Raw genomic sequence first — 26791 nt, forward strand, 5'->3', positions numbered from 1 at the left:
TGTTGGGGCTTGGCGACTGAGAATCAAGAATTCCGCTCTGCCGTACTCTTGGTGTTCGTGCGGGACGAGAACGCGGATGCATCGGCAGACAGGCACAGAGCCTGGTGGGTGCTAAGACCTGTCTCCTATCTTCCAAGGCCCTCCGCTGATCTTGGATGACGGCGCAGAGGCGTGGCGTCCGTCATGGTGCAGATAGGAGACACGTGTGGCGGTGCTGTGGCTTGCTGGTTCGTCAACTGCGACGCGCATTCTGGCTGCTCAGGCAAGGTGTTACAGGCAACTGATTGCATGCATCATACTTGATGTGTGTACACGCGTCTCCTGCTTGGGAGATGCAAGATGTTACAGAGAGATCGGAACTAAGTCAATCGAGGCGGTGATGTGTATGTGGTTAGATGCGCTGGTTCATTAGAAACGAAGAAGGCCCGGTCTCGACGTATCACCGAGAGTACAGAGATGCACGAAGAACCCAGCCTTCCTTGTTCGGATTCAATCAAGTAAAAGTTACGTCGAAGAACGTAGACGTATGCAGTTCCCGTTCCGTTCCAGATGCACCTCATGAGTTCGATGCAGCGACGTCGCATGCAAGATCTGCCGAACTTAGAATTGGTATGCTAAGACATGATACAAGCCATGCAGGCGTTCGCAGTTCGCGCGATGGCTGTCATGCCCCTGAAGTACGGAGATCGAACTCCGGCTATGTTTAGAGAGAAGCAATGTGTGAGCCGCTAATAGAACGTAAAATACCGCAAGGCTGCTCTGGTCAGCCTCCTGGGACCGGTGCGACTTACTACGAGCGAACTACACACGCGGTAGGTGTGATTGCTCCGCAAGGCCATACCTCCTGCCTCGTAAGCGTGCATAGCCTCAATGTGATAATCGCTCAATTCTTGGCCTACTTGCTGGGCACTTGGCGAAGAGCCAAGAGTGGAAACGTGGATGCGTGGACATCCCGCCCAAAGCTGGCGACCGTTTGAGACACGTAAACCCGGAGCCATTCAGGGGACCTTTTCGAGGGCCTCAACGTGTTGGAAGTGCACTATATGCTCAGGGTGTCAAGGGGAGGTGGTTGCGACAAAGTTCATTTACATACGGCCGGCGCGACTACAAGGCTGACGAGCTGGTATATTGACATTTGCGCCGAAGATTGAGAAGATGTTGAATGATTCTGCAGGCGTGGACATGATCTGGTTTACCGTAAACATCTCGTTGAGATGAGGGGCATTTGGCAAGTATCGAAGGTGGCCCACTGGCATAGAATGCGAGTGCGACAGGCCATTCGCCCGAGCCGGGAAGTCAACAAGGCATCCGATGGGTAGTCGGGCGGCTCTGTAATCCATGGTATGTGGTATAACCAGCCAACCAGCCACAGCTGTCGCCACCAGTGATGATGGGATGGCGTGACAGGAGCATGGGATCGCAGCGAAAATTGGAGTAGATTGGATGCCAATACTTCCCGCTGCTGCTCATAAGCCAAGGGCACCAAGAATTCCGCATTTTGATTGCTGTTTCGGTTGTGTCGCTTCAGTGTGAGGGGTCGAGCGTGCGGCAAGGCACCCACCGGCGCGCACAACAACGCCCATGGCCCTGCTTGTGCGTGGTGTCTCTGGATGCGCCGACCAGATACCCCGCGAAAACAGGGAGCGCGTACGTGAATCTGGGTCGCATGTGGTCATTTGCGAGTGACGGATGTCGGCGAAGCCATCGCGTTCGGCCAAGATGAGGGCCAAGGCGCCAGTGAGCACGAGAGTGGGGCGGCTGAGCAGGCAAGGCCGAATCACAGGACGTCTGCGCCCACCCTAGACGGACCATGCCTGCCCTGGCCTAGGCCGGCAGTGCCTCGCTCATGGGCCGCGCCAGTTTCTCTTTCTCTGGGCGAATCTTCGCCCGCTCCGTTCCGCTGGTAAAAGCTGCCAACTGCCCCCGAGAACCTCTGGGCGCCCTCTCCTCTGACTTTGCTCCACGACCCCAGACTGCCCCTTCCATACCGTAGCTTAACTTTGCGATAACTGTCATCGCTCTGCGCGGTTTTGACTCTCTCACCCACATTCACCCTCACCATCGTTGGTTACTGCCAGCACCTTCGCCAAGACGATGAGCGAGGTTCAGAATACAGTGCCCGCAGCGGCCACGACTCCTCAACAACAGCCCCAGGGCACCCCCATCCAGCAGAATGCTCCAACGCCCGCCTCGGTTTCTGCGGGCTCCGGCGACCAGCTTACCTGCCAGTGGCAGAACTGCGGCGACCGTCTGCCCTCTGCTGAGCAGCTCTATGTAAGTTATTCGCCAAGTGTTCTTAGCGACGGCTGCATACCGCGCCGCGACGCGTAGAACACTGCCATTACTCGTCTTTGCAGCTCGCTGACTTGCGTGCAGGACCACGTCTGTGAGCGCCATGTTGGTCGCAAGAGCACCAACAACCTGAATTTGACCTGCCAGTGGGGTAACTGCCGCACCACCACGGTCAAGCGCGACCACATCACTTCCCACATTCGCGTGCACGTGCCGTTGAAGCCGCATAAGTGCGATTTCTGCGGCAAGGCGTTCAAGCGTCCTCAGGATCTGAAGAAGCACGTAAAGACGCACGCCGACGATTCCGTGCTACTCCGCTCCCCAGAGCCCAACCGAGGCGGTCCCCACGGCGCCCAAGGCTACCCGGGCCAAAACGGCAAGCGTAAGTACTCCTCACATGACTTCGTCGATCTCAACTTCGATCCATGTCTGCTGCCCACCTTCGATCAATATCTAACAGAACATGCAGTTGTCGCTGATTTGCAGGCGCTTGCCGCCACAGCGAGTGGATACCAATATCCTGATGGTGCCCTCGGTCCAAACGGAGGTTACGGCCAGCAGCACCCAGGTGGTGCCCCAGCTGGTTTCTATGGAGGCCCACCCCAGAACTCCGCCTATGGTCCTGTCTACTATGCTGTGAACCAATCGCAACAGCTCAACAACGACTACGAAATCAGGAAGCGCGCCGCATATGATGCGCTTAACGAGTTCTTCGGAGACGCCAAGCGTCGCGCCATTGACCCAACCACCTACTATGATGTCGGCCAACGGCTCATGGGTCTCCAAGGTGTCCAGCTTCCCGTCCTTGGTGGCGGTGGAGGCGGCTACCAGGGCCAAGGCATGTCTGAGTATGGCCACGGCGGCTCAATGGTTGCCCAAGCACAGCACCCGCCCATGCACCACCCCTACTCCCTGCCGCTTCCCAACCTTAGGACCAAGAGCGATCTCTTGAACATTGATCAGTTCTTGGAGCAGCTGCAAAGCACCGTCTATGAGAACCCCAACCACGCTGCGGCTGCTGGTGTGGCCCACCCTGGTCACTACGTCCCTACCGGCGTTGGCTACCGCTCCAGCAACTCACCACCTGGCCTTTCGTCTAGCCACTCCCAGTCGTCTCATGCCACTGCCATCGGATCTACCAGCGCTGAGACCCCTGCTCTGACACCAGCATCCAGCGTACTATCATACGGATCTCAGCACTCTCCTGGTGCGCAGCACTCTAACAACGGTGTTTCTCCTACATCAAGGAGTTCTATTGGTAGCATGTACCCTACGCTACCATCTGTCAGCGCGATGTCTGACATGTCAGCTGCTGCGCCATCTTCTGGACTTGCACCAGCGTTTGATTCCGATGGCCGTCGCCGCTTCTCTGGTAACCTCCTCCAGAAGGCGGCTCCGGACCGATCAGAGCACGACTCCATGGACATGTCAAGCGACGGTGCCTCGCCCAAGGATCGCCGGGATTCCGAGCAAAACAGTCTTCACCATGACGTTAACCAGTTGGCTATCCACTCGCCCAAGGTTGACCCTGCTCTTCGCTCACCAAGTGTTGCATCGTCAAACAACACAGAACAAGGCGACCAGTCCCAGCAATCGTGGGTCGAGAACATCCGAGTCATTGAGCGGCTCAGGGCGTACCTCAAAGACAGACTCGAGTCGCATGACTTCTCTGACGATGAGGAAGACGTGAAGCACGATCTCGAGCGTCGCATGAGCGACGATGATGCGCACAACCTCTACCCCGTACTGCGCGCTGTACAAGAGGGCCGAGAGTAGTGTTTCCCTTCGGAGGCGGATTCAAGATGCTTTGTGGAGTTTAAATCGGTAAGATGGCGTCAAGGAGTTCACCAGGCTCGGTGGCATCATCAGGGACGATGGCCAATGACTGTTTCAATCGGTATAGCGATGTCTTGTTATGTTCTTTAGCAGCTGCCATTAGGGAATAGGCCCTCCGGCAGCATATTCTAGCTTTCCACTTGTTAGTCGCAGTGTGCGAATATCATGATTATTCAAAGTTTCAAGTCGAGGATTACATGACCTGTATGTGGTTGACTGACATTCGAGCATTCGTCGCGCAACTAAGATGCACACCTTGAAGCATGTGTAGAAGATCATCACACCTGAGTCGTCTTTTAAGACGGTGGCATCTGCTTGGCAGCCCGCGTTATCAATTTGCCAAGCTTATGACCAATTCCGACCCCACACTGAATACAGTAGATCGTCGTTTAGACAAGCCTTTCCCCACGTTCCTATCAATCCAGAACATTGGGCGCGGATTGATATGGGTTCGCATGACCCACTCAGAGCCGCGTACCACATGCATGTAGTAACGCCCAACCTCTCCATTCATCTTCCGGGTTAATCATCCCTCTGGTTCAACATTGATAGCTCCTGTGCACCTACGCTCAACGCAGCAAACTCTAAATCGAGGCCATAAGCAATCACTTTGAGCATCTGATCACGATGGCGTACGGACGCGGCGGTGCAGGCAATTACTACGCGGCGCAGGAGCAAAGTAAGAAAGCTGCCGAGGTGAGTCGACAATGATGGTGCAATTCCACTACTCCAGGTCCTCAAGTATGCTGACTATGAATACAGGACGTCGAAGCCAATCGCTCTTCCACCACTGCCGCTGCGCAAACTTCACGCGACCCTCCACAAGTGCAACCCTCCAATGCGTCCCAAGACTACGCGCACATGGGTCGTGGCGGTGCCGGCAACTGGTACCAGCCCACCGAACTCCAGAAAGAAGGCACCTTTACGCAGGCTGCTGATGCAACTGCTATTCCCACATCATCGAAGCCACAGGTTAGCACGCCGTGGCATCCAGAAGGGCAGGAACTTCCTGTTGCAAGGAGTGGGCGAGGAGGCGCCGGCAACTTTGTGTGGAAAAGTGGGGAACAAACCAAGGCACAGAGCCAAGATGAAGAGAAGAGAATTGAGGGGTTGAGGAACGAGGTGGAGAGAAGTGTTGAGGCTGGGTTGGCGAAACCGCCTGGCGCACTGCTTGGAAAGGAAACGCAGAAAGGCTGGTGAGCTGTGGTAGCATCCGGTAGGATATGCGCGAAGTCAGTGCAGGGTGATCTTGAGATCAATGTAGGAAGCATTTTATCGCGAAACAATGAAGCAGTCTTGTGCAATGTATGCCAGTTGTGCCTCACTGCAGCACGCCAACCTAGGAAAAACGAAAACACCCTAGAGCCTACATTGACCTTAGCTACCCAGTTTGCATGTTTTTGTTTTCATGTATTCTGCTGTCTCCCACGTGCCCTCACAGCTCGTGGGAGTTCCTCATGACGTCGTTTCCTGTTCGGGACGTTAAGGCCCGTGCGCTTTGTTTATCCATGCTCTAGCCGATATCTTCCCCGTCCCTCCCCACCCACAGGCCAGCCCCAATCTCCGCTCCCTTCGTGTTGCAACCTAGTAGCTGATCCTTCTTGAACATTTCTTGACAAGATGGCGCGTCGATCAGCTCGTCTGCTCAAGGTACGCGCACATTGCTTTTACACCGTTTGTTTACATTTACTGATGCGTCTGTTGTAGCGCGAGACTACGCCCTCCGAAGATAGTTGGCACACTGCCTCGTCGCCCAACTTAGGCCTTCCAGACCTTCCAGAACTGCCAGAGCCTGGTATGGCGCGGAAGACGCCCTCGAACGCCTCTGCAGGACCCAAGGCCCAGTCCAAGTTACCGCAAGCGGCCGCGACACCCACACCCCATAAGAGCAAATCAACCAAGTCGCTCATTGATGACGCCAAGAGTCAAACACCCAAAGACCGCACTCCGATCAAGCCGGCAGGACAGGAGATGCATCCAGCGCATCACCATGCGAGCACAGCCAAGATCCTGGATGAGGCGCGCTGGCTTGGTTTTCAGTCTCTGGGTACCGCGCCATCCAAAGCGACCGGCCTAGCGGGTCAGGCAACGCCCTCGAAGACTCCTGTAGCTGCCTCTTCGATGGCCAATGTTGGGTCATCGCCTGACTTCCGCTTCCGCTTCAAGTCGCCTTTCTCGAAACAAGACGAAGCCACGCTCAGCCCAAGCTCGCGCAACATCCTGAAAGACGCTGGGATCGCGGGCACTCCTGGTGGTGGTAGCCGTGCTCTGTTCGGTACGTTAAAATTCTAGTCAACTCAACCTGTTTTGCTTTTTCTAATCGCTATTTTGATATAGGCACGAGCGAGTGGTCCTCCAAGGTCGATGTGTCTCCCCAGCGCAAGATGGCCGAAGCCAAGGGCAAGATGACTCGCTTCAGCGACGTACATATGAAGCAATTCAAGAACATGGACTCCATCGCGAACCACGCGTCAGCTTTCCGCGCCGACCCGACACGATTCAAGCCCGTCGTAGGCCAGTCGCTCAAGAAGTCGCCTTCGAAACCAGAGCTCGCGAACCCGGAGGCGAACAAGCTCAAGCGTACACAGTCGAAAGCGGATCTGGCGGAGCCCAGCTCGAGTGCCGCTGGAGGTCTAAAGCGCACACAGTCGAAGATGGACCTCGCAGGATCTGGCAGCAAGATTCCCCCAACCCCGTTGAAGCGCACTCAATCCAAGATGGACCTCACCGGATCTGCTCTGCCACGCTCCCAGCCACCAGCTCGCATGGCTCCTCCTACACGCGATGGACGACCGGCATCCCGCGATGGCGATGGCGACCGTAACCCGGTAGCTAAGCGTGTCAAGCGCACCGAATCTGACGATGCTGCCACCACCCGTCCTGCGTCTCGCGAAAAGGTGCCCGATTTCCCAGCCCGCGCAACTGCTACTCCGGCACGCAAGAAGACATCTCAGACTGCACTTCCTCGTCTAGCTGCGCGTTTGATGACGCCTACCAAGTCGTCTATCGCACGTTCACAGAGCGTCAAGACTCTGAAGACGACATCGATGATTCCAACTCTAGGAAAGTCGCCTTCCACGAACAACCAGGGAGCTTCGCCATCTGTCAGCCGCAGCTTCGAGTCGTCCTCTGCCCGTAACACTTTCTCTCCTCCCAGCAACATTGGCCATCTGCAGACTTTGAGGGACAATGCACGCGAGAGCATGCGCAAGGTACGTTCAAGCATGGACGTTTTTTTTTAAAAGTATCCACTAACATCAGCAGGCAAGCAGCAACCTGCAGCGTGTCCGGTCAATCCTTCGTACGCCAAACCGCAAATTCTCGGACGATCCTAGCAAAGTCGCGGCAGGCACTCACATGTCACCTCCGACCATGAGCCTCGACAAAGCACCGTCTCTCGTTCCTGCTACAGCTCCTGTGAAGAAGCAAGTCAACTTCAGCAGTAGTACTTTGGAGCGTGCATCGCATGACGAGCTGGGTAAATCACCATCGCCGATGAAGTTTAGGGCAGGCAGTGAAGTGCCTGCTGGTGCTGTGATCTATCCTAGTCTCGGCTCAGAAGCACACAATGGCCCAGATCTTTCTCAAGAGATTGAAACTCTGACCGCTTCTCCATCTCGTCGCCTCACATTCGGTGGCGAAGCTCCTAATCATCCACGTTCCTTTTCCTTCGAGTCCGGAAACACTGTAAACTTCGGTACGTCACGTCTTGCCTCTCATTACTGACAACTCACTAACTTTCTTAGGCCCTGTATCGACTGGCACGATCCGCATGGTACGTCAGAGCGATGCATCTTCTCTTGTCGACGGCACAAAGCGCAAGCTGGAGACCCTCCAGGAGACATCCGACAAGGAGAACGATGGACCCAATGACGACGACACGCGCTCCAACAAGAAGATGAAGCGGACACCTGCACCCGCTCCAAAGGCCCCTGCCAGCGCAAGCAAGCCAGCTCGCCACACCCCAGGACGTGCGGGTGCTATCAGCAAGTCAAGGCTCGCCTTCCTTGCTACGCCCAAACGAAGCAGGGCGTAAGCCTGCTTGTCTTGGTCGGAGGATGTGGTCCCACGTTATTCAAGAACAAACCTGAACACCCGAGAGCCTACGTTGACGTCAGACCATCTACTTTGTGTGTTCGCATCTAGATGTAGGCTCCAGATCTGCTCAGGCTTTTTCTTGTATGAGGTGGTCACGTTGAGGTGTGTGTTCGTCACAAGCTGTGGCGGACATGCATCATCCATGCTTCAGCGGGCATTTGTTCCCAGTTCACTCTTCAGCCATTTGCTGGCGTACTTGTCACGATGCTTGTGCATCGCCTCATGACTCACGATACTTCCTTCTTGTCCAATCTTTGTTCTTTCTCACTTCATAATTGGCATCGGGGCGTAACGGTTCTCCAGGCATAAACCTCAAAATCTTTCCTTTTGTTTCTGGATCTTACGTGTCCGATGGACACTGATCATTACGAGAACGGTACACACGAACAAGCCTAGCTTGTGTATTATACTGAATCAACGATTGCATGACTATTCAAACTCTCAGCAAGTGATGTCACGTTAACCTAAGAAAAAGCCGAATACCCCAGAGCCTACATCGACGTTTGGTTGCCAACTCTGCATGTGTGAATCTTAATGTAGTCTGGTAACCTGTTGGTCTTTATCTTGGGCAGGGTGTATGTGTATTGCGTGTATGCGAGGCTGACTGAGTGGAAGGCATGTGCACTCAAGTGGGTCGATGCGGCGGTCGGAGCTTCCGTACCAGTCGCTCATACATTTGGCCGATCAACATTCACACCGCCTACAGCAGCCCCCCACTACACACACACAAGGGCTTTTCTGGCAGCTTACTACGTCATTCGCATACGCGCGGACTGCTTACGGCCTGCTACACTGGCAGGGCGAGTCTCACACCACCACCGTGGCGTCGCTCAGTAACCTGGTCGACGAATTGAAGAAATCCTTCAACTTCCTCGACTCTCAATCTCTACTAAGCTCCACGACAACTTCTTCGTCAGGCGACACTGAAAACCAACACACAAACGCGCTATCAAAAGTGTTGCGCTCCCTCCAGCACCGCGGCTTCAACGACGTCGCCGAGTTCCTCACGAATCCTCGCCTCGACGACCCTACCTACCTTACCACCCTTGCTATCGCACTAGCCTCCGTCATCGTCACCATGTCCTGGTTCTCGCGCACTGGCGGAAATTGGGGAGGACGCTTCTCGCCATTTGGGCGTCCAGGCAACTCGCCGAACGCCGGCGTCGTCAACGACTCTGACTTTTCTTACATCACCAACGAAGACCTACGACGGAATGGTCAAGCGCAAGCGCCCGAGATCGTAGACTGGGATGACAAGAACCCAGAACGGGAAACAGATGTTCTCATCTTCAAGAACGGGCGCACACATTACCCTACACACTTCCCCGCGCACAGCATACGCGATGGAGACCTGAAGATTGGTACAGTTCGACAAGCGGCAGCAAAGAAGCTGGGCGTCGATGACCACAGGCGCATACGCATGTTCTACAAGGGCAGAAACCTGAAGCACGACGAGCGGACCGGACGGGAGGAAGGCCTCCGGGGCGACGGAACCGGTAGTGAGATTCTAGTCACAGTAGGCGAAACCCCAGTCGGTGGCCTAGCACCTGGATCAGAAGACGCACCACAACACGCATACAGCGAAGGAGAGGACGACGATGACGACGAAGATGACGTCGACTCTGGCGCGAATACCACGGGCAAGAAGAAGTCCCGTAAGCGCGGCGGCAGGAAGAGCAAGAAGAAGGGCGCCCCCTCGGCAAACGCCTCTGGCACCTCAACACCCGGCTACACAACTGGCGGGGCCGGCGCAGAATACCTCCCTATCCCCTCGCATATCAACGCGGCACCGCGCCCAAGTCCCACTCCTCCCCCCGCCAAACCCGCCGAGCCCCAGACCCCAATCGGCAAACTCGATACCATCGCCAGCAAATTCCACACCGAGTTTGTACCCATGTGTGTGCAATTCATGGCCAGCCCGCCAGAAGACAAGGCGAAGAGGACATTTGAATACAAGAAGCTGAGTGAGACTATCTTGACCCAGATCATCTTCAAGCTGGATGGTGTCGAGACGGAAGGTGATCCAGAGGCTAGGCTCAAGCGCAAGGCTCTCGTCAAGGAGGTCCAGGGCATGTTGACAAGGCTGGATGAGGCCGGAAAAGCAGCTTAAGCTGTGGTTGCAGACGAGAGGAAACAAGCTCGGGCACCTTTACGTGATGCTGTGAGGCGAGGAACTGGGTTCGTTAATGGAGATGTGCACGTGTATGCTCTTCTTGCTGTCGCTCTACTTTCTTCTCGGGTTTGCATTAGTGATAGATACCAAGGAGCATCTAGCGAGCGATGCTGATGAGCGGCTAGCGATCGATTCGCGTATCAACATCAACGAAACTCTTCGCTCTATTTTTTTCTTGTGTGAAGTGTCCGATACCTGCATTATCATTCTTTGTATCACCCTCTAGGTTCCGTCTGCCTCTCTTTCGCCATCCTTTGTCTTACGCCTTGTCAAGATTCCATTGTGTTTATGTCTGTCTGGCTCCTGCCTGCATTTGGAACGCCAAGGGCGAGCTACATTACCAGATGACTTTTCGCATGCATCTTGCACATGAAAAGCAAATCTCAAGTTCGAATGCACTGTGAACTACGTCGCTCGTTGGCCATTAACGACTCGCAAGACTACGCACCATGAGCACGAAAGTCAGCCACCAACCTCTTCGAAGTCTCGACGAAGCACTTGCTCGAAATGGTCTCCCGCTTGTAGAATCCTCCCAACTATTGTCGTCGACATCCATCGATGCTCTGGATATTATAAAAGTCCCCCGTTTTAAGGCAGCCTCCTACATTACTACCGGGTTTGATCGTGTCAGCAGCAGAGGTACCGACAATCTCATCTCTCACGCCATCCCAATCGGCAACTGCGCTAGAGTTCTTGAAGCCGTTAATGAGAACCGGACACTTAGCAAATCTGAGATCAGGTCAAACAACTATCCTCGCCGCTGGTCGGTTGATTGCTCGGCCTATTCCAGGGGAGGAAATGTGTTGTCAACCAAGAGTGACAGGCATCACGAAGCGCGCAAGTATGACAGTGTCTTCGAAGACACTGATGCGTTCAGGGAAGCAGAAGCTTTTAGTAGGAATACCTACACGGGTATTCAGCAACTAGGCGTCTTTGATCGCAACTACACTCCTTCCGCAAAGCCCAGCTATACTGTCCTTGAAACCGCAAACGCGTCGATCGATGAATCTCAGTTTCTCCACTTTCTTACTCTCGGGCCCGATGACGGTTGGTTTCACGACAGTCATATAGACACATCTCTGGATATACTGGAGCGAGCAGCTAACTGCCAAAAACATGGGATCGCAATCTGTCGTGTTGGTCAGGGAGCCGAGCTCTACACCAGTGTGAGGAAGGGGCAAGAACTTCAAAACCAAGAGGGAGTCTGGTTTGACAGGCTGTTAGTTGAGAAATGCAGGGACAAAGACTTTATCTTGGTACCGATTAGCAACGGGTACAAAGATGTTTACGAGACAGGCGTGGAACTTGAACGTCAGCATGGAGCGGCCAAGACGAACCTCATCGCAGAGCCTACTCTTCCTGAACAAACCGCAGGCAACCATTGGTCCCTTCTCCTCGTCGACTGCCGATCCTCCATCATCAAAGGCCGGTACTTTGACTCGAGCTACTACGAATCCGCTGGCCTTTCACGTCACTACGGAATCGAAGAGTCGAACATTTGCAAAGCTGCCATGATGACCTTATCCGGTGTACGAATGATGCTCAACCACGTCCAACCGGGACGGTTCGACGAGGACGAGTTTGTGTTTGACATCGATACACACTGCCCAAATCAAGCACATGAGAATGTCAGCGGCAACAAAGACGGCAATGGTGCTTGTGGCCCTTTTGTGTGGGAAATGAGCAAGGAAATCACACAATACATCGCCGACTGTCGTGAAGACCACGACTTTCCCGATGATGGTCAAATCAATCCTTGTTTACCAGGCGGTTACCAAGGCCGCAGAAACTGGGACTCGGCGAGGACGCGCAAGGCGATCTGGAATCTTGTGTTGAGAGAGTTGAGAACGCGGAAGTGGCTGAATCGTACTCCGGAATGGATGAATAGTGTGGGAGGGAGGGGTTCCACGCCGGGGGATGGTATGGCAGGGTGGAACTCTTAGTTGAAAGGGAAGGCATTGGATGAGATGACTTTTTGGGATCCATGGGGACTGGAGAGTGAGTTGGCGCCTCAGTTTGGGAGGCCGATGACAGTGAGTTCATAACCTTGACTCCCTTTACATACTTCTGGAATGTATAGTGCAAAGACGAGTGCTCACGGGACATGCAAAATCTCCCAAGGTACCGGGTCTGACTTGGCTACTACTTGGTGATTGCGAAAGTTGAGGACAGTATGATATAACCTGTGGAATCGCCATAAGCTATGGAATTAGGACGACTGCTTAGGATTCTAATTTTGAACGCCATGCCACGGATCCCAAAAATAATCCGCGGTTATCCACTCCTTCCTGGCCGCCAGCCAATCTTTCCACCCGGGCTTCCCATCTGCTTCCCACCAGTCATGCGTATCATTAATCCAAACCCTCGATCTTCTTTCTCGTTCCAGCAGGTTCTTCATGCTTTTTCGCGTCGCCCCCGAATCCCAACACCAACGTTGCGCAAAGCCAGTGGGTAAGGTGATATCGATGTCAACGTGTCGGCCTAGACGCTGAGCGTCTTCATGACATTCGACGATATACTGTACCATGTCTTTCGCGAAAGCCCATACAAAAGGCCCACAAGCGCCGCCCCCATCAGCGTAGCACCTGTTGTGGAGCTTTTGGTTTGGGCAGCGTGGTTCTCGGTGGAGGTTAGTGTCAAGCGTGGCTTGGTCGATCTTGTAGTCTGGTCGCGTTTCCGCATATATCCTGCTGAAACCACGGAGAAGCACCATAGCCGCTTCGAAATTGCTCGACGTGCCATCAGAGTCATAGTGTCGTGCATGGAGGACCGGCTGGTGACAGTCAATGATCATCAAGGTCCAGTGTGTACCGAGCAAACCATCATTATGCTCTCCTGCGTGCATTTTCTTCCACCCGTTGCTTACTGGAACGATGACAAACTTGTTCGTCCCTATCGTCTTCTGCAGCGCTTTCTCGGCTTCTAAAGTCGCCTCCTCATCTCGGCCAATTGTGTACAATTGCCAAGCGAAAGGCGTACCGAGAATGGCAATGTCGTGATATTCGCAACCAAGTATACGATAGATGGCATCAAGACCAATATCCAGAATCTCATCAAGGAACCAGTTACCGATGTGGTCGATCTCGCCGAAGTGCTCGTTGCGAACCTGAGCCCTCTCCGTTTCGAGGTATGCCATATTCTTAGCAGACTCTAGCTCATTAGTACTGAGACTATGCCTTTGAAGAATAGGAACTCTTTCCACGACATCATCTACTACTCCAGCATCGTCGTTGCTCAAGTGAGGATCTTGCTCATCTGGCGTTTGGTACAAGTCAATAGACCATCGTCGGCGCAAAAGAGGAACTGTTTGGGCATTTCCACATGCCCCATCTATTTTATCGTCGCGATCTTCCGTCAAAAGAGCGCCGGACCGAGTGGTGTGCGTGTGCCGTGTGCGAATGCGCTCGGTCGATATAGACTCGTCCAGATCGATCTGGGAGAGACCTTTCGTACCTAAGAAATCATCCAGTATGTGTTGTTCGCTTTCTACAAGCGCTCCGGATGAGCTCTGGATCTTTTGGAAAAGATGTCTGCGTTGGTCCGCCATCGTTGAATCCTTCTTTTCCTCTTCAACGACAGAGGTGGTTTGAGGCACAAGGCCGAAGCCACAGTCGTGGGATATACACCGGAAGCCTTTGAGTATGCTGGAGAGCATATAGCCATTGTCTAGACGGCTTTTGTTGGCATTGTTGTGATGTCATCAGCTTTGTGGCTGTACGACCCCTTGATCACTAAACAAAGAATGGGTGAGTGACAAAACGCCAATGAGTGATTGAGTGTGTACAAACCCAATGATGGTACATGGCGAGGAAGTAGTCAAATGGTTCTGCTACATGCTCTTCGCGTAGCTAGTCTATGCAGAAAGGACAGCCACGTAAACTAAGGCAGCTGGCACCCACGACGTTGGAATAAGGATCTCATCTTCGACGTTGGATTAAAGTTCGAAACAGCGATGAAAAGCCCTCCGTGGATCTGAGCTAGGATTATCAGCCGTCGGCCTGTGCTACACTAAGGAAGAGGAGTCAGTACCCAGGAGACAAAGTGTCGGAGTCGGAGTGGGTGTATCGGTCTCGGTCTCGGGATCACCCTAGCCTTTTTCGTTCGGTAGACGTTCGCCCGAGCCCGTCACAGAAACTGACTAGAGCACCCGAGCATCTCCCGCTTTTCAAAATGCCCTTGTTTTGTGCATACGCCACCTTGTGGAGACTGTTTTACCTTGTCTACGGGTCTGTCCTGGCTCTATGTGGGTGGAGCCTGTTGACGGCGTGTCAGTAACCACGTGGGACCGCGCCATAGCGGAGGCGACGATCACGTCATGCTAGGATCCGTGGATGATGAGTAAACAGTGCTTGTGCGACTTAGGCTAAAGGTATACAACGCTTGTTAAAGCGTGACTCTGACGAAAAGGTATGTGGTAGGCGCGCCCCACTGGGCCGTGCCATATTCGCTTTTAATTGCTCGACTTGACTACTTCAAAGACCAGACGCCATTCTCCTCGATGATTTCAATCGGTCGGTTTTCATCGAGCGATCTTCTGCCTGCCTCAAGAATTGCGGTGGTCGCGATAGTGTTCTTCAGGGTTGGGAGGGGCCGCGCGTCTAGCTGTTCGAGTGTGACCTCGCCTGCGTTGAGCTTGTTGACGGCATCAACGAACTTCTCAAAAGAGATGTATCCGTAACCGATCTGGCCTGCGAAGTTGCCCTCCTCATCGGGAGCGTACTTCATGTAAAATCTGTAGGTGGTTAGTACGCGAAGTGATGACTTTGCGATGTTTGAACTCACGGGTTGTACCAGAGGAGACCACCCTCGTCGTCAGTGACATCGTAACCTCGCTTGGCCTGGTTGACGCGAATCTCCCCTGTAGATGCCATGTAGTGGAAGTACTGATTCGAGTGTACACCGGCTTTTTGAGGCGCTGCCCAGCCAGCTGTGTAAACACCTGTTCCGACCTTGCTAGGGTCATCCTTCTTCACCCAGTTGGTGAGCAGTGTGATGGTATCCTCGGTAGCAGGATCGCAGCCCAGTCCTGTTGCAATGCCCTTTGCAGCACTAGCCATGACGCGTACTGGCTTCCAATCTGGGATCATGGACTCGTTGATGTCGATGTGGTGAGAATTGAGGTAGTAGGAGATATCAGAGTCGATACCTGCCCAGGCTTTGAAAGTCTCCAGTTGGCTCCTGATGGATATGTTAGCAAATAAAGTCTTCGATTCAGTAGGGTTGAATGTACTTTGGCTGGCTCATGTAGGAGTAGAAATAGTTGAAATCGCCCAGCTTCTGCGCCCGGAAACGCGCATCAGCATACGCAGGGTCATATCGCTTGTGGTGCTCAATGTAAACGAAGACATTGTGTTTCTTCGCGGCTGCCAGAAGCGCCTGGTGATGTTCCAGGAGCTTCACCGCGGGCTTCGTGATGAGGACGTGGATTCCGCGTTCGATGGCGTACAGAGCGATCGGGTAGTGAGTGGTGTCAGGTGTGAAGATGGTGACTATGCAACGTCAATTAGAGGAGGGAGTTGAGCGGGCATATGTTGCAACTCACTGGCACTGCCCTTCGGGAGCGCGTCAATCGCTGCTTTGTACGCATTCGGATCGGTTTTGCCTTCTTTTGGGAATTCCTCGAATGACACGTCCAAGTTGTTGTATGCCTCCGAAATGTTCTTCTGAAGATGTTCGCCTGGCAAAAGTCAGCATGCCAGACATAGTGAAACCATGCAGATGCTGTGCGACTTACGGATTGCGGGGAATTTGCCGCCTGATGTGCCAACCATAGACAGCTTGCCCACTTTGCCGCGTCTTCGGAGGTCGAACAGCGTCAATCCTACAACACCGACCTTCTTGTCCGACTTGGAGGCGCCCCCTCCGACGAATCCTGTCGTGTACTCTCCAGTACCGACCTGGCGTGCAATTAGCATTGACATGCGACGCGCCGCAGACGTGAGGGGCAACGTACCATGAGTACTTCTACTGGCGCCATGTTGACTTTAGTTTTGCAGGTCTGAGAAAAGGTCCAGATGATGAAGAGGATTGGCAGCTACTGTCCTGGTCTCGAGCAAGATGAGACGAGACGAGAGCTGGAATTGAAGGGGATGCGCTGCTTCAATACCCGACACAGCTTCGTCGGCCTTTGACCACTTATCGATAGCGACGGAAGATATATGACCCAGCAACGCGATGAGGGGCACGAGGCCTCACGCGTACTGCCGGCAGCCGCGGCCGGATGACGTTGCATCATTCGAGGCCTTGGTCATGGTGGGGGCTGTGTCTTGCTCATCGCGGCGGTTTGCATCTGTTTCCGATGGCCGTGGCGTCTCCAAGCCGTCGAGGACGCAGCGAGGCTCGTCTCGACATGGCGGAATTGTCTTGGAGTAATTCCTTGGGGTACGCGTGGTGGCTGGCGTTTATTGCGTTCCGAGGGGTAACGAGGTTCCCCAGAGGCCAAGCAAAGAGCGACACTGGCTTCCCCCACGCGTGTCCCCACCTGCCATTGGTGGAAGAATGCCACGCCGTCCACGACAGCCATGCTGTGCCACTATGTTCGACAGCTAACCCTGCCCCAGGTGCAGCTCTATCCCATCAGACAACCGCCGAATTTAGTCACTCCCATAGAAAAGGCCGCAGAATGTCCCGCATTTCGCCCAGTGGTGTCCCGAACTCGCCAGATGGCCCACAGCCCTGCACCCAACCTCCAGTCTAGCCTTCGCCGTTGCGGTCCTTGGCGAATCAAACATGACCATTTGACGAGATCTTGAACGGTAGAGCCACTGAGACACGCCAGTCCATGTGGGATGGAGAGTGAGCTCTGCCGAACTTAGCTCCTCTGACCTACTTTGCGCCGATTACCTCCATCTCGCTGCTATATTAAAGCTGACCGAACCCGTGCTTGCATCATCTTTATTGTTCGCCCCTTCCTCTCTCCCGAAACTTCCGTACTCATATATTACTTACCTTGCTCCTTTCCAGTCTCAATTCTTCTTGATTATACATACCACAAAGATGGCATCCAACGGAAACGGGGCCAATGGCCACTCCAAAGAGCGTACTCCTCTTCGGCCTGGCATTTACTCGCCCACGATGACGTTCTTTGACCCCGAGACCGAGGAGCTAGATATCCCTACTATCAAGAAGCACGCAGTACGACTTGCTGAGGCTGGCCTTGTTGGTCTCGTCACCATGGGATCCAACGGAGAGGCTGTCCATCTGTCACGGGCTGAGAAGACCGCTGTCACGCGAGCAACTCGTGAGGCCCTCGACGAGGCTGGCTACCAAAATGTCCCGGTCATTGTCGGAGCTTCTGAACACGGCATAAAGCTTACCATCGAGCTGTGCAAAGAAGCAGAGGCGGCGGGTGGCGAGTACGTTCTTACTGTCCCTCCCAGCTATTACCGCTATGCCATCGACGAAGACGCCATTTACGAGTACTTCACCAAAGTGGCAGACGGCTCACCCCTCCCGATAATCCTATACAACTACCCAGGGGCCGTTGCCGGTATCGATATGGACAGCGACCTCATCATCAAGCTTGGAAAGCACCCAAACATTGTCGGTACCAAGTTTACATGTGGCAACACCGGCAAACTTACACGTGTTGCCCTTGCTACCAACGCCTGCACAATGAAGAGCGAAGGCAGTGGCTACATGGCCTTTGGTGGCATGGCCGATTTCACCGCTCAGACTGCTGCTAGTGGCGGATCAGGAATCATCGCTGGTGGTGCAAACGTCCTGCCGAAGACATGCGTCAAGGTCTGGAACCTATGGGCGGAAGGCAAATATGACGAAGCCATTGAACTTCAGAAGGTACTCAGCAAAGGCGATTGGGTTCTCACAAAAGCAGCTATTCCTGGAACCAAGTCAGCACTCCAGTCGTATTACGGCTACGGCGGATACCCCCGTCGGCCACTCAAGAGGCTTCCGCAAGAGAAAGTCGATGCAGTTGCAGAGGGCATCAAAGAAGTTATGGAGGTGGAGAAGAAGTTATAGTTGCTTTCAGTTGTGTTTCCTTGCGTTCATGATTAGTTGCGCTGCTTTATCTCCGCACATGTTTGTTGACATTGGGGGGCAAAAGCGTCTGTCTGCATTTACGATGCTTCCGTTGTCATGTACAGCCGTACCTCAATAGATATCCTACTTGGTTGTTCTCGTCGTGGAACTCGTTTTTGAGTGGGGCAATCCAACATCGCTGACTGCACTGGAGGTTCCAAGCTTGCACCTTCCTACCTAGGAAGCTGCCTCGTCACGTGCTAGCGCGAGTCTGTCGCACCTGCCTTGCAGTTCCAATGCACCGTCGTAGAACAGCAACACTTCCTCGCGCCACCTTCGCCTGCCTTCAGTCACCATCTCTCAGCCTCACCGGTCGGCTGCTTGCTGCCATTCCAACAGCCGATCGCGTCTGGAACCTAGCTGCCCTAGCGACTAGCGACGCAGCATCCCTGCCATGGCGATCGAAATATCGGACGCAAAAACTAGATCGCACACCAACGTTTCGCCGCCTTTGCCATTCCAAGGTTTTCTGCCCGAGCGGAAGTCGCGGTAACTATCGCAGCCGGCGTTTTGTCTCGCATGTTGAGCTCTGCCTCGGCAGATGCCGAAGATTCTGGCCATGTGAATGTGACACGGCACATACGTGCGTCCCCAGCTTAACAGCTGTAAAGTGTACATTGGCACTTTGGAAAATATCTACAGTTCGCTGGCCTGATTGCAGCACAGCTAATCGCTCAAAAAGCGCCATCCACAGCTGCATGCAGCTGATCGCATGCGCCTGTTTACGTGTCTTCATAACCACGCGTCGAAAAAGAGATTATAGTTGTACAACGCTCCAGCCAGGTATCCAGCCCGCAGGCTTGTCCGAGTCGCTCCAGACGCCAAATCCCACGAACATGCTTTGAGTGATTTGCGGCTCACTTATATGGCCAATCCGTTCCCTAAACTTGTCCAGCGATACAAGGATAGGACTTCCCGCCGTTTCGCAGGCGTCATCTCTCTGGCGTGGCCGTGGCCTTTTATTTGCGCTAATGTCGAAATCATCACTTTGCGGAAGTTTCTCTGTGTCTCGTTAGCGCTGTCACATCCAGAGACCGGAGTGATGCAGCTTACCTGATACTCGGTGTTGAGAGTCACAACGGCCGCCTCGTGTGCCCGGACAATGGTTTCGCACGCTCGAATAACCCCGTCGTTGGTCTCAGTCGATAGCTTGTCCGCTAGGAGGAGCAGGATCAGACTTCCTTGCAGGAGATACATGCCAAACAAGTAGGGCATAAACGACAGATCCGGATCAACGTCCAGTATGACCTCTACCGCATGCGCAGCGGATATCGCGTTGGAAGTCGCCGCAAGGAAGGACTGTGAGCAGATCCACATGTTATCGTCCTCCAACAGTGCCACCGGATCCCATTTGCCGTGTAACAGGATATGCAACACGTGCATGATGTGGGTGGCATATGCCGCGACCTTTCTCGTCTGGTGCATCCACTCACTCCGGACTGGGTCTGGGGTGCTGTTGGCCTGCGCTTCCTCGTTCGAGCCGCAGCCATGTTGTGCCTTGAAGTCCTCGATGCTGTATGCGTACCGTTCTAACTGGCGGGTGATTTCTGTCTCGTGGAGCTCCCAGGATGTCCGCTGACCGAATCTTGGATGGTTCTTCTGGGCATTCAGATCTACAATGTCGCCAAGAATCGTCATCAAGGGCAGGAAGAAGCCGAAAATGTCATGCCTGTAAAGATTAGCCTAGTGCTCAGACTCATCGTCATGCGCCAAAGAGACTCTAACAAGAGCATCTTTCGGCGGCGGTGCATACGTACGATGTGCACTCAAAATTGAGTCCTCGTTTCCGTGACCCTGGGTGGCCAGTGTAGAACTCGCCCGCCTGCCAGAGGGTGTCAGGAACCGGCTGGAACAGGTCCTCGCATTCGTTGTCGAGCATCGCCAACGGTCGGTTGTAGCAGAGTCCAAGGTGCCGGTCAACCATGTACAGCAACCACCACAGTCGACGCCTTTCTTCCTTCATCTCTTCCACAATTGCTGCAGATGGTGTGCCCACGGGTGCTTGCGCATTGGCGCCTTCCGGTATACCCGCCTCAATCTCTTTCTCTGTTGCAGCTGTCTCTCGCTCTTTCACGGGTCCTTGTGGCAGTTCGCGGCCTAGCTTTAGTTCTCGAGCCAGCGACCATGCCGCGTTCCACCACCGCAAAGAAGCCGCTTTGTATTCGCTCGCGGACGTCACGACTCCGAGGTTGATGTACGTAGCGACATCGTCCAGGGTGCTGGTGGGTGGCATTGCTCCGTCGGGTCTTCCATCGTATCGTCCTATAGCTCGATCAACTCCGAAAGCGTCGTGTGCGGCAGATGTCAATCCAGGTCCAGGAGCGAAACCGTGCGAAGATGGGGAGTGGACAAGAGGCTTGAGCAGATCTATTGTGAGCTTCCACAGCTTCTGGCTGATGATAGCTCTGGCTGACGGCGAAGATGTCAGATAGCTCGCTTCACTCGTCTGAGCAGCGACCCATAGCATGCTTGATAACAGAGCGGGGCTGCATTTCCTGGGCTTGTGCTGTCGGAGGAAACTTCGCTTCCTGAAAACGGATCCGAGAATGTACGGCGAAACCGGTTCCATGAATACCGACGAGGAGCTTTGGAAGTAGAATTCGAGGAGATCGCATGCGGTGGTGACATTGAGTATCGGTCCTAGGTGGGGTAGCAGTGGCCCCAAAACAGGGTATCTGCAAGCGGCGATGGCGGCGCCGTTCTGGGACGAATTCGCGCTCACTCCAGACTGCGGCGATCCGGTGTCTACAGAACCATAGCTGTGTGGAGACGATTGCCTTCCAGTCGCTTGGTACTGCATTGGATACGTCATGTTGGCGTACTCAGGAGGGATCGAAACCGGTGTACCATTAGGACCAGGAATAAGGTGCATGCCTGTGACTGTCAGCGACGCTGCTCATCTAACACGTATCGCAGACACGCTGGGAGGGTTTCGAGTAACATACGAGACAAACGAGACATGTACACAGACTGGGAGTTTTGTGAAGCACTCCGAGCTCGGCCATCGTACGTACCGTTCATGGCGTACATCAGCTCTTCGCGAGGCATCTCGGCATGCATTGCCGGGTACGCAGCGCCAGAACCAAGAAGCAATGGGTCGATCATCATGTGGTTGACAGGTGGATCGAATGTCGTGCCAGGGTTCAGAGCTTGCCAGTCGCCTGCAGGCAGACCACCTTTGCCGGCTGGGAAATGTTGTACAACTGGTGTTGCTTCAGACTGCGACCAAACATCTTCGTCCATCTCTGCCATTACGCCGGGCCTCTCGTAATAACTCGAAATTCCATTGGGGGTTTGCGGACTACCACTGGCAGCTGCCTCTTCTCGCTGCTTCTGGATGTGCCTCGGGACCTGCGACTCGTTAGCTCCTTGATGCACTTCAAATGCGCGATGTAAACGCGATACCAAATGCTTCACGTTGAGGAACAAGGTTGTTGATCGTTGGAGGTGCTTACTTTTCCGCGTCGTTTCTTTTCACGGTTGTACTGGCAGACGTACTCGAGCTCTATGCAGCGCGAACACGGAGCTTGGCCGTTACATCTTGTTCTCATTCGATGGCAATGATCGCATGCTCGGCTCACTCTTCGCTTCACGGGTGCCGAGCCACGACGTTCAAGCTTGGGTGTCTCTGCTGTTGTGGTCTCCATGGCTGTGTGTGAGATGGGATGACGACTATGACTTCAACCGGCCGCCGTTGTCCCTACATAAGATCAGCATCAGACGGCCCCCACCAAACACGGCCGACGTACTACTTGGTTCCAATGTGGCGACTCAATTCGAGAGCAGCGATTTTGGAGGGAACGGCAGTTTGTGCACGCGGGTGACGTCGCGGGAGTACTTGAGGACGAAGGAGTCGGTTGCCGGAAATCTGGGGACGACCACGGGTCATGCGATACTTGGGGAGCATATGTGGGCCTCCGACAAAGCTTTGGGTGCCGAGGGTACACCCCGACTGTGAAATGTCCTAAGCTGCAAAGACGATTCCAAGGGTCAGTGTGACGATCTGTGGCTTGAAGATTCCATGCGTCCACGCGGGCTTCGAGAAGCGAGATCAACTGGAGAGCAATATCAGAAGACGCAATGTTTAATTCGAGCATTCATGGATGTATGAAAGCTACGACCCATTGGCTACGGCAACCAGGCTCTGGGGCAAGACGTGGCAAGGGTCAGGAACACCGTAGCAGGGGACCGTAGCAAGGGTCAGAAAATCCTACCGCATGATTCGAGCATGGCTAAATACAAATTAGCCGGTGGGAGATGTGCTGCCCAGCGTCGGCGCTAGGAGCGAACCGCAGAGAGCCCCGCTTCTTCGAAGTTCACACCGCACGTCAGCTTCCCGCCAATCCTTGCCTGCGCCGACTACCAATACCTCCTGGCACTTTCTCCAGGTTGTGGCTTGTAGCGCCTGACCATGAATAAGACCCCGAAGCTGTTGCGCAACACGCGTGTCGGAGGTATCATCTTAACGCGCCCGCTATAGCTCCCCTTCGCCGATATTTGGCGCGCCACATTGGGAGCGCTGCTGGTTTGGAATGCCCTCATCTGCTGAAACGGCTTCCGTCCCGTTTCATGGTACCTGGACATCATTGGCGTGCCCTTGCCCGTCAAGGACCAGACGTCAGAACGTCAAAAATATGCACGCTGCCATGGCATCTGAAACCCGATACCTGATACCGACAACGATCTTCTCGTGAAGGCATGGCACGACCTTTGCGCTACGCCCAATGATATCCACACCCGGTCCCACTCCCTTGGAGGAGCGTGCGTGAGTCTCGACCCGCGGACAAGCTTATATTTCAGTATCCACAAAGGAGTCATTAGTACTGAGCGTCGCCGGGCTGCTAACGCGAGTATTCGAGCGCACACCGCGACAGCTACGTTGGTTGAAGCGTGAGCTAAGTGTGTCGGTGGATTTTGGCCAAACTTTGTTATGTGGCTTCGCTGTCCCCGCCATGCAGGAGAAGCCGAGCAGTCCTAGGGCCTCTAAGCGACGTTGTAGTGCCTGCAAACTCACCTCCGATATGTGGTCGGCCCAACGTCACCGTTTTTCGTCTATATGCGGAACACCGCGAACTGGCCGTATAATCCTTCTGCCAGCACACCAACAACGTGAACGGTCCCACGACTAACGAACTGGCCGCAATAGCTCTGGAACAAAATTCTGACATTGGATCCGCTTATAAATTCGTCGAACGGAGACGATTCAGGCATCCTGCGCTTATCTCAGGTACGCGCTACACAGCAAGTTCTCGAAGACTCAAACTTGGAAGCCTCCTCGGGTGTCTTGACCAGTTCGTCAGATTCTTGCAGCTGGGTCTTCAGACCCACGTGGCGCCTCCCGTTGAACAAAACTCTCCTCAGCTGAAACCGTTGGCCGATGGAAAGGGATGGCACTGCTCCAGGGCTCCGTGCCATCGATCTTCATAATTCTGCCCAATTTAGTTGTCACATACTGAGAGTTTGATCCACACCAAGACGAGGGCAGCGCCTGCCGGCCCGTTGGACTAGCTTGCAGCCTCGCAGAATACTAGATGCTGCACCACCACTGAAGTGTTGACTACTCCGGCCCTACAGGTAGACGGTAAGATTGCTTCATTCTGAGAGGCTGCATGTTGAGACCACGAGGGGGGCCCGCAATACATCTGCAAGTTCCAGTGCGAGGGCCCGCACAATGAACATGCATAACGGCAGGACCCCTTCACACTGGCTTCGACAAGATGACCAATCTGTGCCTTCTGGGTCCTCTCGCCTGCAGCCAGGCGCCAAAGCTCATCCTGTTTGCGTCAAGCCCCGAGATGTGTGACCATACAGCTTTGGCCTTCCTATCTCTGTAAGAGTCAAGCTGATGCAGGATCCCACTCACAGTGTACTCATGAACGCAATTGTCCGGATCATAAACTATTGAAAGCCATGTTTCCCCACAAAAGATGGGTTCGGATTGCAGTTTCGCGACTGCGTCTGCTCATGCAGTTCGACAGTTCGGGGCCTCAAGGCTTGTTGCCAGCTTGCGACGCTTCACTCGCCCTGGCTTGTTCACCACTCACAGACCGAATCCCCGCACGTATTTAATGGATTTTTGCTCCTTTCCTGTAATATGGAACGACATTATTCCAGCCACACAGAGAGATTGTTCAATATGGGCGTGAGACGTTTTCAGTGCATACTGTACTTACTGCTGGATCAAGGCTATAACATCAGGACACTCGTGATCAAGCGCAGTTGAGTTCACTATGACCACCCCCAGACTATATACTCCTGAGCAATATGAACTGGAACTCAGACTCACTAATTAGGTACTATGGCATGCAGCAGGACCTGCCTCTGTCATGTACCCCAGATTTTCCAACCAGTGAAGCCGGGAACGTAGCCTGCACCAAACCTGGGGAACTGACAGCGTCGGCTGAACGGACGGTCCACCCGCTTCGCAAAGACGATGCTTGTCTGCCCTGTAAATCTTATGACCCGCTTCGCTCGACTATACTCTAGGAGGTGCGATATTCACCGTTGAGATCGATCCGTGACAGCTCTGCGGGGGCGCCGCCTACCGCGTCGGCTATGGCAGAGGCGAAATAGCCGTAGTATAACAGCTACGGCTCGAAACCTCACAGCTGGGGCATCAGGCTTCCTCAGACCCTTGAGGCTTAACCGGCTCATTCTAGCGAGCCTAACCGTCGTTGCCGCCGTCGCAGAGCAGCTTGCGATCATGCAGCCTGCAGCTGATCGAGCATTAATGCGGGGAGAGTATGAGACTGGGGAAGGGACTGTTGGTGTTGCGGGACGCAAGTCGCTGCATGCTGCATGGAGAAATAACTGATGAAAGGGGGCACGCCTGTTGGTGGCTCAGAATAGTCCGTCCTGCTGATACAGGTGCAGGCACCACTATGGGTGAGCTGCAGGTGCTCTGCACAAACCCGGGACGATATACATGCTCCCCTGAAGTGATAAACACTGCGTGTTCGCCCTTCATCAAACCAGTCAGCAGCCCTCGCACTCGCTCGAGGAACGCGACTGATCCTTCTTCAAGCCCCTGTGAATGATACCGGGAGGCGACGTGTTCCGTACCCGTGGTTGTGTCCTTCCTCTCACGGATAGGCCGGGTGAGCTGATGCTCCCGGCACACAGGAAGCTCTGATGTCTCTGAGACGAGTAAGATTCAACCATGCCTAGGCGCGCGTTCTTTCTGAGGCAATCTCTGATCCCTCGCTCGATGGCTGAGTCCATGGCTGAGTTTCCAAGTTTCGAGCGGGTGTCACCGCATGCCCACCGTCACGGCAACAGGCGACGCCGTCCGGATCTTTCCAGCCACTTGAGCGGTAGGCACCAGCCCATGCGCGTGGCAGACACTGTCACAAACGCTTGGTCCCTCTAACAATTAACAGACACTAGATCTGTCCGTTGGGCCCAGACTGACGGTGAGCGTTAGCACACAAGCTGCCATTAGGTCCTTCTGTTGTTCAAGTATGTGAGTGCAGCTGCATCGGCACTTGGTGGTAGCGTACTCTGGGGACAGCCGGCTTAACACTAGGCTACCCAGCTATGCGATCGCAAGCAAGGAAGCGTTCCTCAGCTCCGACACCGTACGGGCAGTTTCCCGGGCTGCAACAATGTCTTGGGACACCCTTCTCGAACGTTTCAGACAAACAAATGTGCAACTTGACAGCAATCGGAGCGTTCGCGGTGTTATACGGGATCAACGGGCCTGACCTCGCGAACAGAAGCTAGTATTGTACTAGTGTAATGTCCCGTCAACCGTGATGAGCCCGCTACTTTCCATCCATCATTTCTCAAGTCGCACCCCTGATGACTGAGTATTACGCAACCAAGCTGGCAAACCTGGATATTCCCTACTTCGTTGACATTCTTGGCAGGCCGCATAGACTTCACCTTTCGGGCTTAGAGTCATGGTGTGGTTTTGTGACTAAGTAAAATGATGAATGGTCTTGAAACTCACCCGAGCTCACGCGAAGAATTGCCAAGATGTAAAAGTTCCAAGTGGGTCACTATCACGAACGAGCAGTGGGAATGATGCAGGTCTACCCTGACTTGTTTGGCGTTTCGTAGATGGTACCTGCAGTGATGCGATGGTGGCGCAATGTTTTTTATAGTCTGGAACTTGAGGGTGTTAGTTGGCATGAAAGTGTGCGCCGCCTAGGACAATTGTAACAAAGTTCGGATTCGGGTCCTTGGTGCGCTACTAGGTAGACTCTAATTTCACTTGATCCGATTGGCCAAACACCCAGAATCCTCTGATGCGATTGGCTACAGATCAAGAGTTCCAAGGTTGCTTGTCCGCTTCTCATGTCCTGGTAACTCTCACATGAAGCACCCTCATCCCCAGGGTCCTTCACTACG

General features: G+C 53.9%; 8 protein-coding genes across 8 annotated transcripts; 5 read left to right on the forward strand and 3 right to left on the reverse strand.

The window, feature by feature from the left end:
• Nucleotides 1-2094: 2094 nt before the first annotated feature.
• Nucleotides 2095-4068, forward strand: J4E93_002075 (uncharacterized protein; the record flags this gene model as incomplete). The annotated part of the gene is made up of 3 exons (XM_049340023.1): nucleotides 2095-2274; nucleotides 2377-2674; nucleotides 2762-4068. 3 exons carry the CDS (start codon nucleotides 2095-2097, stop codon nucleotides 4066-4068), a joined length of 1785 nt encoding a protein of 594 aa, XP_049202345.1.
• A 687-nt stretch (nucleotides 4069-4755) lies between these two features.
• On the forward strand, nucleotides 4756-5328 carry J4E93_002076 (uncharacterized protein; the record flags this gene model as incomplete). Its single annotated transcript, XM_049340024.1, has 2 exons — nucleotides 4756-4824; nucleotides 4891-5328. The coding sequence occupies 2 exons, from the start codon at nucleotides 4756-4758 to the stop codon at nucleotides 5326-5328; spliced, it is 507 nt and encodes a 168-aa protein (XP_049202346.1).
• Nucleotides 5329-5748: 420 nt separating this feature from the next.
• On the forward strand, nucleotides 5749-10336 carry J4E93_002077 (uncharacterized protein; the record flags this gene model as incomplete). The annotated part of the gene is made up of 7 exons (XM_049340025.1): nucleotides 5749-5778; nucleotides 5836-6403; nucleotides 6466-7340; nucleotides 7393-7825; nucleotides 7875-8160; nucleotides 8715-8748; nucleotides 8972-10336. The coding sequence occupies 7 exons, from the start codon at nucleotides 5749-5751 to the stop codon at nucleotides 10334-10336; spliced, it is 3591 nt and encodes a 1196-aa protein (XP_049202347.1).
• Nucleotides 10337-10848: 512 nt separating this feature from the next.
• Nucleotides 10849-12342, forward strand: J4E93_002078 (uncharacterized protein; the record flags this gene model as incomplete). Its single annotated transcript, XM_049340026.1, has 1 exon — nucleotides 10849-12342. The coding sequence occupies one exon, from the start codon at nucleotides 10849-10851 to the stop codon at nucleotides 12340-12342; it is 1494 nt and encodes a 497-aa protein (XP_049202348.1).
• A 538-nt stretch (nucleotides 12343-12880) lies between these two features.
• J4E93_002079 (uncharacterized protein) lies at nucleotides 12881-13535 on the reverse strand (the record flags this gene model as incomplete). Its single annotated transcript, XM_049340027.1, has 2 exons — nucleotides 12881-12917; nucleotides 12985-13535. The coding sequence occupies 2 exons, from the start codon at nucleotides 13533-13535 to the stop codon at nucleotides 12881-12883; spliced, it is 588 nt and encodes a 195-aa protein (XP_049202349.1).
• A 1331-nt stretch (nucleotides 13536-14866) lies between these two features.
• Nucleotides 14867-16376, reverse strand: J4E93_002080 (uncharacterized protein; the record flags this gene model as incomplete). The annotated part of the gene is made up of 6 exons (XM_049340028.1): nucleotides 14867-15131; nucleotides 15182-15577; nucleotides 15630-15888; nucleotides 15942-16076; nucleotides 16134-16296; nucleotides 16353-16376. The coding sequence occupies 6 exons, from the start codon at nucleotides 16374-16376 to the stop codon at nucleotides 14867-14869; spliced, it is 1242 nt and encodes a 413-aa protein (XP_049202350.1).
• A 1019-nt stretch (nucleotides 16377-17395) lies between these two features.
• On the forward strand, nucleotides 17396-18379 carry J4E93_002081 (uncharacterized protein; the record flags this gene model as incomplete). Its single annotated transcript, XM_049340029.1, has 1 exon — nucleotides 17396-18379. One exon carries the CDS (start codon nucleotides 17396-17398, stop codon nucleotides 18377-18379), a length of 984 nt encoding a protein of 327 aa, XP_049202351.1.
• Nucleotides 18380-19300: 921 nt separating this feature from the next.
• J4E93_002082 (uncharacterized protein) lies at nucleotides 19301-22086 on the reverse strand (the record flags this gene model as incomplete). The annotated part of the gene is made up of 5 exons (XM_049340030.1): nucleotides 19301-19441; nucleotides 19493-20108; nucleotides 20197-21313; nucleotides 21385-21790; nucleotides 22021-22086. The coding sequence occupies 5 exons, from the start codon at nucleotides 22084-22086 to the stop codon at nucleotides 19301-19303; spliced, it is 2346 nt and encodes a 781-aa protein (XP_049202352.1).
• Nucleotides 22087-26791: the final 4705 nt, after the last annotated feature.

The sequence above is a fragment of the Alternaria ventricosa genome (genome assembly GCF_023758065.1).
Source record: "Alternaria ventricosa strain BMP 2768 chromosome Unknown scaffold_3, whole genome shotgun sequence".
Lineage (NCBI taxonomy): Eukaryota > Fungi > Ascomycota > Dothideomycetes > Pleosporales > Pleosporaceae > Alternaria > Alternaria ventricosa.